The sequence below is a fragment of the Piliocolobus tephrosceles genome, chromosome 12, assembly GCF_002776525.5.
Source record: "Piliocolobus tephrosceles isolate RC106 chromosome 12, ASM277652v3, whole genome shotgun sequence".
Lineage (NCBI taxonomy): Eukaryota > Metazoa > Chordata > Mammalia > Primates > Cercopithecidae > Piliocolobus > Piliocolobus tephrosceles.
Genome location: NC_045445.1, coordinates 110,445,460 through 110,459,913, shown reverse-complemented (window position 1 = coordinate 110,459,913; position 14,454 = coordinate 110,445,460). Strand labels below are relative to the sequence as shown.

Here is a 14,454-nt window from a genome sequence, read left to right as displayed (position 1 = left end):
ATGTGCTATACTTGTTACAACTGGCAGCTCAGTAGGTTTGTTTACACCAGCATTATTACCACAAACACATGAGTAATGTGTTATGCTACAATGTCACTAGACAGTAGAAATTTTTCAGCACACACACAAATATATATATATATATACACATAGATAGATAGATAGATAGATAGATAGATAGATAGATAGATAGACAGAAAGAGAGAGAGAGAGATGGAGTCCCGCTCTGTTGCCCAGGCTGGAGTGCAATGACACAATCTCGGCTCACTGCAACGACTCCCAGGTTCAAGTGATTATCCTCCCTTAGCCTCCTGAGTAGCTGGGACTACAGGCACCCGCCACCATGCCCAGCTAATTTTTGTATTTTTAGTAGAGATGGGGTTTCACCATGTTGGCCAGGTTGGTCCCAAACTCCTGACCTCAAGTGATCCGCCCCCCTCAGCCTCTCAAAGTGCTGGGATTACAGGTGTGAGCCACTGTGCCTGGCCAACACCTTTATAATCTTATGGGACCACTGTCATACATGTGGTTCCCCATTGGCCAAAACATCTGTATTTATATATGTATGTTTCAAATTATATATATAAATATATATATAATGTCTATATATGAACATACACACGCACATATATAGAGACATATATAGCACATAAAATCGGCACATAGTAAGCGTCTTGTAAATATCAACCATTACAGTTGTTACTACTTTTCTCAACAAGGCTATAAATGCTGTTCCAGCCTTTCAAAATCACACCTGTTTAATGTTTTACCCAGCACCAAGTCATGTTTACTTGAGTGACTTAAAAATTGCAAGCAAATAGCTGATTAGTTAAAAAGTTATTTCACTGTGTAAAATGCATCCCTTAAAATGCAGTTATTTATCTCTTAGTTGTAGAAATTGGTTTCATTTTCCATTATGTTTAATTGTGACTGGATCATTATAGACCCTTTTTTTTTTGTAGTTGTTGAGGTTTAAAGATTTAAGTTTGTTATGGATGCAAGCTTTTCAGTTGACCAATGATTATTAGCCAATTTCTGATAAAAGAAAAGGAAACCGATTGCCCCAGGGCTGCTGTTTTCATTTCCTCATTGGAAGAAGAAGCATAGTATAGAAGAAAGGCAAACACAACACATTCAACATCTGCCACCATGGGGAACTGGGCTGTGAATGAGGGGCTCTCCATTTTTGTCATTGTAAGTACCAACAAGAGATAAGTTATAAATGTTCTGACTTCTTCAGGTTATCTTGGAACTAAAATAGACCAAAGCTTTTTTGTTCATTTGAGAAATTGTGTTGAAACTGATTTACTATGTGAACATATATCTATCTGTAAACAGACTGAGTCCATTCTTCCAAATTCCTTAATGGAAAGAACATATCTGTGGGCTCACTTCTAGCTTACTTCTGAATTCCTAGGAGGCCTAACTTAGCCGGCATTTTGCAGGAGTAGAAAATATTCATGCTAATGATCTCTGATTCTGAGTTGTTTAGTAATGTCTACTGAGACGCACAATATCTATGTGTTTATACTACCTTTAAAATGACCGATTGAAATTTTATACCATTTTCTAAATTAAAAATATAAGATTGACTCATGTATGGGAAGTTGGCCTTTATTTCAGTAATTACACTAAATATAATAAAATTTCTCAAACTTCTTTTAAAAAACAAGTAACTTCTTTTCTCAGAGATGTAAATTTGAGTTATTTACAAGATTTATAAAAATTCAAAAGAACAGAATTGAAATAAGTCTAGGTTCACAGATATGTAGTATGTATATTATATATAATTGTATATATATAAATCAATATAATCTATCTTGAGAAACAATCTATGTAAGTAAAGATATAGCTAATTTACAAATGGATGCAATGATTTCTGTACTTTTTAAAATAAAGAAAATCAACTATTCTCCTAAAATGGTGTTATCGGCGGCAAAGCAATAATGGACAAATTGGGTAGATAGAAATGTGATTTTTTTTTTTTTTTTTTTTTTTTTTTTGAGACTGAGTCTCGCTCTGTCACCCAGGCTGGAGTGCAGTGGTGCAATCTCGGCTCACTGCAAGCTCTGCCTCCCAGGTTCATGCCATTCTCCTGCCTCAGCCTCCCAAGTAGCTGGGACTACAGGTGCCCGCCACCACCCCCGGCTAAGTTTTTTGTATTTTTGGTAGAGACGGGGTCTCACTGTGTTAACCAGGATGGTCTCGATCTCCTAACCTTGTGATCCGCCTGCCTCAGCCTCCCAAAGTGCTGGGATTACAGGCGTGAGCCACTGTGCCTGGCCCAGAAATGAGATTTTTAAATAGCCTTTCTAAATAACCAATAGAAGCATTACACAGATGTTAAAAAGAACAATTATGAATGGAATAAGAATGGAACTTTTGTAAAAATTTATCATGAAGAATAATGAGTCTTTGAGTTTTAAATATAGAAAGAAATTAGTGGCACAAATAAAATAAAAACAACAAATATTTTGTCATAAAAATTTTTTATGCCAAACCAACATTTTACTGCAATAGATAATTCTTCTGAGCATTCGAAGCTGTAAACTTAACTTCTTATCACCATTTTTAAGAGCAAATAATTTCTATAGAAAGTAAGTTCAAATTATACTTTTAGCTCTCACCACAATTTTTCCCAGGAAATGATCTCCTTCTAAATTATACACTCATGCACTTGAAAGTGAAAACACAGCTTGGAAAGTCAGAGTAAAGAAAGAATGACAAGATCAGGAAATTGGAAAGTTGCTTTAGCACCTTTTTCTTTGTAAAGAGAGAATATTATCAAGTGTCTATGGCATTTAATAGCTTCAAAGCATAGTTGAGAAAAGATCACTATGGAGCTGAAGATAGAGAATTGGATAGGGTCACCACTTGATCCAGTCAGTGCTTAAGATAAAACGAACTGTCATGATCTAGAAAGCTGTTTTTGTTGTAAATCCCATGCCCCTCACTATGCTCAATATTCTCTCCTTGAAGCATTAAGTAAAACTAATCAAGGAAAATGGAAGGCTTGGAATTTTAGCTGATGAGAATTCACTAACTGGATTATTGTGTGGTAGAGGGAGGTGATTAGCACCTGTGAAAACAGAACGCAGTGTCATACTGGTGGAGGGAAAGCAATAGTAATATGTTCCCTTCTTTTCTCATTTTAAGTAGAGTGGCCTGCTATCAGCTACCTATCTAAGGTTAAGCAAAACAGAGGAGGAAGAAAAGGGAGGGGGAATGTAACACTAATAATTTGGTATACCGGCCAAATCATAAAACAATCATGGAGAATAACACAGGGTGGAGAGATTTTGATTATAGACAAGTGTAGTGACACCGTTGAGGAAACAGCTGGCTCTAAGCTGGTTATATCCAGCTTTGTCACTATCTTTGTCAAAGTTGCACTTGGGGAAGTCCTGACCCTTATCTGGCTCCAGTCTTGTGTGGAATCTACTGTTGAAATGCGAAAACTTCATGCAATTTTTTTCTGCTTGTGCAGCTGGTTTGGCTGGGGTTGAACGTCTTCCTCTTTGTCTGGTATTACCGGGTTTATGATGTTCCAGTTAAGTTCTTTTACACAAGAAAACTTCTTGGGGTAAGTATAAATTCCATCCCATGCAATATTGGCCGGTTCACATTTCTCATCAGACATTCTTGTTCATCTTCCTGTTAGCATTTTAAGTAAATATTCTGACCAACCAACAGTACCATCAGCCTCACTCCCTCCATTGCAACTTCCTGGGCAAGAATCACTTAAAGCCTTCCAGTCTGGGACCAACAAAAGTGGGGCAGAGGGGCCCAGTGGCATCCCTCCCCAACCAAGAACCATGTGCCATTGTTTAGCTTAAAGGAGAAATCTAATACTAACTCTGAAATGGAAGGCCAGGTTGGAGCAATCCATCCAGGAGTGACACATGTGGGACAAGTGGGACTTTCCATATTTTCTAAGTCATGTAATTCCTACTACATTTTTGCATGAAGAGCTCTGCTCCTAATCACATATTATGAAATGATCTTCAGAAAATCAACCTTTCTCTACATATGGAGACTCGAGGAACTTGCTCAAGGACCACATCTGTTGACTAGGCCAGTAGAGTGAAGGCCCTTCAGTTTCCTTGGGTCCTTTAATATTCTGAGTTTCCTTGAACTGTCAGGTCTCTTGCCTCCAGAAAACATTTGTTACATCATGCTGAAACTATTAATTAATTGCTTAATATTAATTATTATATGTATTATAAATCATATATAAATAATTTTAGCATGTAATTATGCTAGATTATTATAATTGTTGTTAGCTTATTCACATTGATGCTTTCTCCCTCCAAAATATGCAACTTCTTTAGACATTACAAAGATAATAATTATAATGCCAAAGCATTATACCATACCAGTTTAAGATACTGTTAAGATCAATCTAAGTGCTAAGAAAATATTTAAAATCTTTAAAAGTCTTGATACTTAACTCTAGTTAATGATATGCACCTTAAGTGTTAAGGGGAAAGTGAACTGATGTCTCTTACTTTGAAATGCATCAAAAATTAGATGAGTTGATGGATGGATACAGGAATGGATAGATAGATATGTGATAAAGCAAGCATAAAAGGTATAATCTGGGAGATAAATAAACAGGTATTTATTGTACATTTCTTTCAACTTCTCTTTATGTTTGAACATTTTGATAATAAAATGTTGAATTAGGGCAAAAGGTCAATTTCAGATGAAAACAAATGGTCCTAGCTAGCCCTAAAGGAAAACCATTGGCTCTGAAGGACCTTCCTGTCCAGATCACTTGGTGTCTCTGGTGTGTGGCCTCATGGTGAGAACCTTGGGGAAGTGGGGGCAGGGTACATTCTGTGCTCAAAAAAGTCACTCTGCTCCCTTTCCCGCCTCTTCTAGTCAGCACTGGCACTGGCCAGGGCCCCTGCAGCCTGCCTGAATTTCAACTGCATGCTGATTCTCTTGCCGGTCTGTCGAAATCTGCTGTCCTTCCTCAGGGGTTCCAGTGCGGTAAGAGAAAATGTTTTACTAAGTTCCTCTAATTTTCAAAGGCCATCAAGCAAAATGCCCTTTTTAAGGTAAAAACAAATGAATGGTTTGTGAGGATTCCAGCTTCTGTAGAATATTCATGAGCCAAGCCATTATCTAGTGTATTTCTGTACTATTTGTGGATGGAGCTCCCTAAGACAACTATTTGGAAAACAAATTTTGAAAAAACACACAAAACCACCTACACCTCAACAATAGCAATGAAGTAGCACACATGTACACATCTACACACACACACATATATATGTTTAGATATGCATATATACAGAGCTTTAGGAAGTTAACATGTGATATTTGGGAGTTAATCTTTCAGTGTCATTCAAAAAAATTTAAGTCAGAGGAAATATCCTCTGTGGATAATATCCCAAGGAGATGGAGTCAATGGACAGAGTCACACTACAATGAATGTGACCAAGAAGTGTTGGCTTCATGAAACTGTGGAGCATAGAGCTTTCTAAATGTCCACAATTCCTTTGACTCTTACTTCAACAATTTAGTAAGCCACTAAATGTACTGTGCTAGAAGGGGGAAAAATAAGTAGGAAGAATCTCTGTAACCCATAAAATGGTATACAAATTTTTATTAGTATTATTATACAAAGATGACAAACAAGGAACTTAAAATCTACAAGTGTACTCAAATAAATATTATACAAAGCAAAATATGATGGGTCCCACAACGCTTTACAAATAAAATACTATGGGGAAGCAAGAGAGAAGTTGTATTAGGTGGGCCAGGGAATGAAGAAGGACATTTTAGAGAAGGTGACATTAGAGATGAGCATATAAAAATAAGTAAGCTTCTAAGAGGTGTAAATGAGAGAGAAAGGCATTCTATGTGGAGAGGATGACATGGACAGAAGCATAGGAAATAGTGAGGAAATAGTATTCTTGAAGGCCAAGAATTGGCACAGCCTTGGCTTCTCTTTGTATTATTATTATAACTATTTTTTTGCCACCTGTGATCACACCAAAGAAGGCAGCTTGGAAAAAGTAGGATTGGTGTCCTGGTGGGACCAATTCCACGGTTCATTAATGACTAGTAGCTTCTGCGTTTTTTTTTTTTTAAATAAAAGGTATAGTAAGCTTTTTGAAAAAAAATACTTATTAAGTAGAGATCATTTATGGAGGAGAGCAGAAAGTAAACTACTTTTGTGGGAATGTAGGGATTGTACAGGGCAGATGCCTGACATAAGCCTGGAGAAAAGAGGTAGAATTTTGCTGGTAAACTAGAACTGCATATGTATAGTTGAGGAGTTCATGCTTAATTTGGCAATTACAGAATATTTGAAGGAGGCTGTGAAATAAACTGTAATAATAAGCATAACTTGCCTTGAACTATGCCTCGTTTTTCCTAGTTATACTAAATTCATGGTGATCCAGAGAATATTTTTTTCTTTGAGAACATATAACATTTAATTTACTAATATAGAACTAGAGGCTACAATTTAGCTTTTATTTTATGATTTAACTATTCACAAAATACCATTTCATCTTAAACCAACTGCCAAAAATTGGGCTCTCACAAATCTAAACTAAAAGTTGGCAGAAATAACTGTAACACCTTCGCTCCCTCAGAAAAAAAAAGAAGAATTGCTGATAACCAATTTAAGATGTTCCAGAAAGAGTTGTGATATCTTCCTCTGAAAAATTCTGTGATGAGGTTCCTTTCCTTAAGCCATAAATTCTATGCCACACAATGTTGTCTTGCAAACTGACAGCTAACCAAAACCAAAAACTAACAACAGTACTTGGTATTAGACATTGATTACAAGGATTTCCAAAAAATCTTCTAAATATAAGAAATCACAGAGGTAAAATTACACTCAATTGAAAGTTTTATTAATGAGCCACCTATTGTAAAGTATAATTTTTAATATATCGTACTTGCCCAGTGAACATTTGCTAAATGAAGCCCCTGTACTATAGCTTATTTTTGAGTTGGGTTCTCTATCACCCAGGCTGGAGTGCAGTGGTACAATCACAGCTCACTGCAGCCTGGAACTCCTGGGTTCAAGTGATCCTCCCTCCTTGACTTCCATACATATGGGGATTACAGGCATGAGTCACCTGCCTGGCGAGTTCCTTGTTTCTAAGGAGACACAATTCATTTTTATTCTCCCTACCCCCATTAGAATAGTTTCTATTTAGAGGAAGTAAAGCCTGAGAAACAGGCAACTTCTCACCAAGATGACCTGTTAAGAAATCTTGGTTACTCCACAAGTCCAAATTGCACTGCTGTTGAGCACCACGTCCCATGAGCAGCACATGTTGTAATGCCAGCTTTTATGCCTCCTGTGACCCAGGAGGGAAGATCTGCATGAGAGTCTCTGAAGACAGGGATGAAATGAGACTGCCCTTCAAATTGTAGAGAAGCTTGGCTGTATAGCTAGATAGATCTTTATATAAAAAGAATATGTTTTAAAACTCTCACCAAGCAACATTCTTTTATAGATCAAGCACGTACTTTCTTCTGGGATTCCTAACCTGAAATGTGAACTTTTCAAATAAAACTTCTTCTCTGATTGGGATTAAAATGAGTGAGTGTGCTGTGACTAATGTCGGAAATAATATAGCTGCCACTCATTGAAACTCAGTGGAATTCACCTCATGAAATCTGCACATCAAACCAGTAAAGTGGGAACAAAATTAAATGGAAGTGTTGGCATTCAAACCCAGGTCATTGTGTCCCCAGAGCCCATTCACTTTAAATCTTGCTGCCGAAACTTCTTGAAATTGTGCTGTTGCAGTATTATGATCTTAGAAAGCCATTATGTATATGAGTATTTGAGCATGCCAAGTAACCTAGACTAGAAAAGACAAAGATGTTATAAATACAAGGACTTGATAGTAGGACACTACATAAGCAAAATAGCCACAAACTTGCATTCAGTTTCTAGAGGTCTCAATCGTCGAACCTTTGCTTTGTAATCTTTCTGGTTACCTAGAGAAAGAAAGCCCCAGGGTTGCCCACCCCACCACTCCAGGAAAGGTAGGGGTAAAAGCTATCAGACTGCTTTGTTGAGAAAAATGGAGAAAGGGTGAAACTCAGCATACAAAAATCTCTGAGGAAGCCTTAATAACACCCAACTTGCCAGGCAGAAACTAATTTCTATCTGGATGGCAGTCCTAGTCTTAAGATCAGAAAGAAACAGGAAGGTGAGAGGGTGAGGTTTTATCTGTTACCTTATATAGTCTGGAAGTCAGAGGCACTCAGTGTGCCTCTATCTCTAATCATGTGGTCTAGCACTAGTCTCTTGGGCTTTCTGTCTCATGGATTTTTTTCTTTTAGTTGAAAAACAGGTCAACTAACATAAATGTAAGAAGGCACAAGTTGGTCTAAAAGTATATTAAATTGTTTAAGTCTGTCAGTTAGTGAGTTGTCAGTCAATAAATATTTGTTGAGTGCCATCTATGTGCTAAGCACTGGGGACATGTGGTGAGTAAAGAGTAAAGTATAGATAGGCCATGAGCTTAAGGAACTTAGAGTGTTACAGAAGAGGCAGAAAATATACATGGAATTTCCAAATTATAAACAGTGCTATGCAAATAAGGTAGTGTTATTCATATTTATCACATATTCTACTGCCAGCAGGTGTGGATATTACTGTCAACTATTTGCCTGAGTTCTGTAGATTCAAAGCTGGATTTTGAAATTTCTCCCAATTGCATATAAATATCTAAATCAGACACATTAATGGTGCGTGTGGTGAGATCAAGTGTACAAAAAATAGAGCTTTTGAGTTTCTGTAACGTGTTACACCCCATAAAATATGTACTTCCTTTTAGTTCCACTTCCCATTTTCTTTCTTTTTTTTTTTTTTTTTTTTTTGAGGCGGAGTCTCGCTCTGTCGCCCAGGCTGGAGTGCAGTGGCCGGATCTCAGCTCACTGCAAGCTCCGCCTCCCGGGTTCACGCCATTCTCCTGCCTCAGCCTCCCGTGTAGTTGGGACTACAGGCGCCCGCCACCGCGCCCGGCTAATTTTTGTATTTTTTAGTAGAGACGGGGTTTCACCGTGTTAGCCAGGATGGTCTCGATCTCCTGACCTCGTGATCCGCCCATCTCGGCCTCCCAAAGTGCTGGGATTGCAGGCTTGAGCCACCGCGCCCGGCCCCACTTCCCATTTTCTTGAAATATTTTTTTCTTACTCAGTTTCAATAGAGCATAGAAATCTGCTGAAGTAACTCAATAATCTCCCTTGCGTTAGAATCGTAGTTTATTGAAATCGGGCAAGGCTTCAGGTGACAGTAATAGAGAGACTTCCCTTTAGAAGTCAATGGCAGAAAGTAAAGTAAGTTACTAAGGAAGCTATGGGGCATGATGGCAACCTGGATAATTGGGAAGTGGCTGGCAATAATTTAGAAGTAACTCAAAGCATATAAATGCAATCTGCATGATGATGGGGAACAAAAAATTATGGGCAGTCACAGACAGTGAAGTCCTTCCTTCCTATGCCACCAACTGGGTGTCTTGCCTCCTTTTTTAAGGAAGTGGTGAGGAGATGATATTCTTAAAAGCTCAGCATCAGCATGACTTGTGGCTTCTTTTTAGATTTGTTTGCCATTCCTGACCACACCAAAGAGGGTAGGTGGGAAAAATTAGGGATTTGTGCCCTGATGGTTGGACCCACTCCACTGATCCAATAGTGACTAGTAATCTCACTTTTTCCTTTCAATATAATATATGCATTTTACATTAACTGGCTTTTTAAAAATTACCTATTAAGATGAAACAGAGTATCATTGAATGAATAATGTATTTCCCAATCACATCTCCCCACTGTTCTGGCTTTCAGTTAATTTTTCTCTAGGGATCTACAGTTAAATCTATCAGGGGGCATCAGCATATATTATTTTACATTTTTTATGATCCATGGTGATGATGATGATGATGATAAGGATAGGAATATGCAGACAGTGTATGTTCCACAACAAAACCATATTCTTTTGCTTTAAATTCGGCATGCAGGAGCCAGCGAATTTTCCACAAAAATTTCAAAAGGATTTGTCAACAAATAGAAGAGAACAGTGTGTGACAAATATAGATATGGGGGTAAATACGTCTCTATAGGTTTAGTATAATCATCTCCAGTTCCAGGGCAATGAAAATGTACTTCATTTATCCAGCCAAATAATGATTAAAATATTTTATAAAGTACACGACATACTGTTCTTCACACAGGAAGCTTACCTGCTAGCTGGGGAGTGCAGCCATTCTAACTGAAAACTTAAATAATGATACTAAATAACGTCAAATATTTATTAAATACCTGTCAATGAATATATGCAGTAGGGATTTGAGGGACTAACTATGATAATGATACAGGGGAGGAAACTGGAGACTGAGTACATTGTTCAATGTCACACGGCTAGGTGGGAGGACTGGGACCCAACACAGGTATATCTGAAGACAAAACTTGCTCTGAAATGTAATTCAATACTGCTTTCCAACCCTACTAATTCTCATTCTCTGGTTCTTTGGACTCCAACCTAGTTTCACCACTCCTGTAAAGACTGTATCAATCATCTATTGTGTAACAAATTACCACAATAACTTAAAACAACCCCCGTTTATTAGTTTACAGTTCTGTAGGTCACAAGTCCAGCACCCAGTGGTTGGATTCTCTGCTCAGAGTATTACAAGACTGAAATCAAGGTGTTTTCTGGGCTGAATTCCCACCTGGAAACGCAGAGTAAAAACCCTCTTCCAAGCTCATTCTTGTTGGCAGAATTCAGTTCATTACAGATGTAGCACTAAAGGTCCCTGTTTCCTTGCTGGTGATCATCTAGGGGCCACTCAGATCCTAGATGCTCCTGCATTCCCTGCCACATGCCCTCCTCCACCTTCCAGGTAGCAGCAGTGCTTCAAATCTCTAACTTCCTCCATCTCTGACTTCTAAACCCAGATTTAAAGAGTTCATGTGATTGGGTTTGTCAGCCCAGATAATCTCCCTATTAAAGTCAACTTGGGACATTACCTCTGCAAAATCCCTTTTGCCATACAATGTAACAAAATCATGGAGTGATGTCTCATCATTTTCACAGGTCCAAACTCAAGGTGAGGAGATTATATAAGTCATTGGGGGTCATTCTAGAATTCTGTCTACCACAAGGACTCTCAGAAAGTATAGAGGAAATTAAGTTGAAATTTGAGGAGAAAAAAAAAGCAAGAAAGCAAGCAAGCAAGAAAGAAAGAAAGAAAGAAAGAAAGAAAGAAAGAAAGAAGGAAAAGAAAGGAAGGAAGGAAGACTATAGAGGATCATGGCAATTGGGAAACAGGAAAAAGTTATTTCCTCAAAATTTTAAGGAATACAAAGTAGAAAATAACTTTCAGCACTTGAAATGAACACAAAAGACAAGGCAGCTATATAAGAAAACAAAAATGGTCAGCTTTTCACCAACACATCAGTAAAATGTATTTTACAAATAAATTTTTATTTCAAAAACATTAAGTTTGAAAAATTTTATTTTACAAGTTTTTATTTCAAATAGGAAACCATTGTTTTGAGAGTCTGAGTCATTGCTCAGCTCCACTGGTGAACATTTAATTATAACTGATGTCATTGGTGCTCTACCATATTCCTTAAGCATTGGCACTTGCAATCCATGCGACAACTGCCCTTTGCAAGCATCATTCACTCTCTGCCTGGGGATTTTCCTTTAGCTTTCTCCTGGGGCAAGCCTGAAATCCCAGGGGATTGATGTCCTGAGAGCATCCCTCAGAGCAGCCCTCAGCCAATCATGGATGGCAGTTGGTGGCTGAGCACCCAAGCTTCTTAACCCATTGGGTAAAAACCAAAGAACAAAACAAACAAACAAAGTAAATAAATTAAAAAAACCTGTGGGGTAAGTGCTATACAGTCTCCCAGAATTCCCTGGTGTGATTGAGCCCAATGATATGATATGATCATGGTAGCTGATATGATAATACACTCTTCATTAATTTCCTTCCCAGTCTCATTTCTACCCTCATTTTCTATGATCACCTTCTGAATAGAATACTTACACTTAAATTCTCATCACAGGCTTTTAGGCACTTAGAATAATAGTGACTATATTCCTGCATTTGGTTTGGTAGAAAAGGGCATTAACCTTTTATAAGACAAATAGACTTGGATCCCAGCCAATGTGCAATTTTAGCTTTAGTTTTCTTACCAGTAGAATGAGGACATTAAGACTTACCTTGTTGCATTAAATGAGTAATGATTATGGGTAAACTACCTAGTTCACAGAAGGAATTCAATAAAGCATAATTTTTTTTATTTTTCCTTTTTCTGGAATCCTCAGTGTCTTCCTTACTACTATTTCTGTAATTCCAAGAATCTGACCTCATGGTTTAAACTTCCTGCCCTCCCTAGTTATGGCTAACTGAGAGATAGATGGTGGAGTAAGCACAATTTTCTATGCAATTATATTTTCTACAAAATCAGAGTATTTTATTAAAAATAAGTAAGCCAAATATTAAACACCCCTATATTTAAATAGAACAAAACATTTAGAACCAAATATTTTAAATACTTAAATTTCCTTTGGTACTTCACCCTGTTGTTCTTAAAGTTCCCTGAATCTCTGTGACAGTGCATTTAGACTACGGAACAAAGCAACCAGAGCAAGACATTGGCCAGTTTTCACGAAAGCAAAGCTCTAATTCAACCATAAATCAGTTTTTTTTTCTTTCTTTGAACATTGGCATGAATTGAGATTCAAATTCACATTTTCTAACATGTAGGTTTGTCAAATACACTAAAATACTGAGTACAATAGTATTTTTAATGCCAAAGAAAATCATGTAAAGTATGAAATATCAGAATGTTGATATAAACTCTAGTATCAGGTGGCCTGAGTTTAAATCCCAGCTCTGCAACTTATTAGCTGTGTGACCTAAGGCCAGGTAAATTCTCTATCCCTTCGTTTTCTCATCTGTTATGTAGTAATAATAATGGTACCTCCCTTGTACCATCATTGTAATGTAAGAATTAAAGAGTTAATTTGATTCTTATATTAAAGATTAAATTAAATTAAATATTCCATCAATTACATTAAAGATTAATGTAAGAATTAAATTAGTCAATGTATGTAAAACAGTTGCAGAAGCTCTTGGTAAATGTTAGCTATTGCTGTTTTGGCTATTAGTATTTGGTCAATGATCTCTCTTGTGATGTTGTTCACCTACACGGGCAGGTGTACCCTTCTTTCTCCTCTCATAGTGTGTATGTCCTAGAACAGTGTTGTTTGAAAACTATTCATTTGTTATAGAACTGTTCACTTGTCTGTGTCCCCACTTGAGTATCAGGTATGTGAAGACAGTTCTGTCCTTTATTAATTTCTACATCCTTTGTTTAATGAGTAAATTAATCAGAACTAGAAACTATGTAGCTAGATATGTTTTCTGTCCAAGTTTATATTTTTATACAGTTAAGCAATGGATTCCAGAGGAGACTTTAAGTCACCAGTATGAGAACAGAAAACATACTAGTTAAGCCAGCCATGTCACTTACTGGCTGTTTGACCTGAGGAAGATGACTGCATCTCTCTGAGCCTCAGTTTCCTCATTTATCAAATAGATATAATGATATCGTTTGTAGGGTGGTCATGAAAATTAAATGAGATAATATGTATCAAACGTTTGACATACAGCAAGCTTTCTTGTTAACAATTGCTATTCTATTCTTTCTCCTTTAATCCAAAGTGCTGCTCAACAAGAGTTCGAAGACAACTGGACAGGAATCTCACCTTTCATAAAATGGTGGCATGGATGATTGCACTTCACTCTGGTAAGTTTATTAAAGAAAACTTGGAACCAGAGAGTTCCCTCTATTCATAGATACCTTTTTATATAAGAGATCAATCAGTTTTTATAGTTAGATTAAGTGGTGGTTGGATATGTTGTATTTTTTTAATGAGTCGTGCTCAAAAGTATTTACCACACTTTCTGCCACTTCAATATTAGGATTTATTCCTTTAGGTTTTAAAGCATTCTTATTTCAGGATTTTCCTATAAAAATGAAAATATGCCATCAGAAAAGTCAATCCTAGTGTCCTCACCCTTTCCTATTCTTTCTAGTGTCAAAAATGTTAATTCACGTATGAAAACGTATTTACTCTAAAAAATGTTCTTGGTTGCACATGTGAATTTGTGGGCTTTTTGTAGTAAAATTACATGAGCCACAGCCCATAAAATGAGAATCCCTCAAGACTGTCATTATCAGCTAAATACCTTCATTATTATTATTACTATTGTTATTGTTATTACATGTATCCATACAATGGATATATATGTGTGTATATAGATATTATACATTATTATTAAAATTATTAGGGTGGTAGTGTCAGTGCAAGAAGGACTGTATCTGGGACCCTTATCTAATTCCACTAATTCACTCAACAAATAATTCATGTGCCAGAGAATAGGTAAGAACAGT

At 37.0% G+C, this 14,454-nt stretch overlaps 1 protein-coding gene across 2 annotated transcripts in view; it reads left to right on the top strand.

Moving 5' to 3' along the window:
• The first annotated feature begins 1,038 nt into the window (after positions 1-1,038).
• Positions 1,039-14,454, top strand: part of LOC111536296 (cytochrome b-245 heavy chain) — a 34,317-nt gene continuing 20,901 nt past the window's right edge. For both annotated transcript variants that reach the window (XM_023202615.2, XM_023202614.2), the window contains exons 1-4: positions 1,039-1,194; positions 3,488-3,583; positions 4,885-4,995; positions 13,722-13,806. In XM_023202615.2, coding sequence (XP_023058383.1) covers positions 1,150-1,194; positions 3,488-3,583; positions 4,885-4,995; positions 13,722-13,806 — 337 coding nt within the window. In that variant the 5' untranslated portion in view covers positions 1,039-1,149. The remainder of the gene's footprint in view (positions 1,195-3,487; positions 3,584-4,884; positions 4,996-13,721; positions 13,807-14,454) is intronic.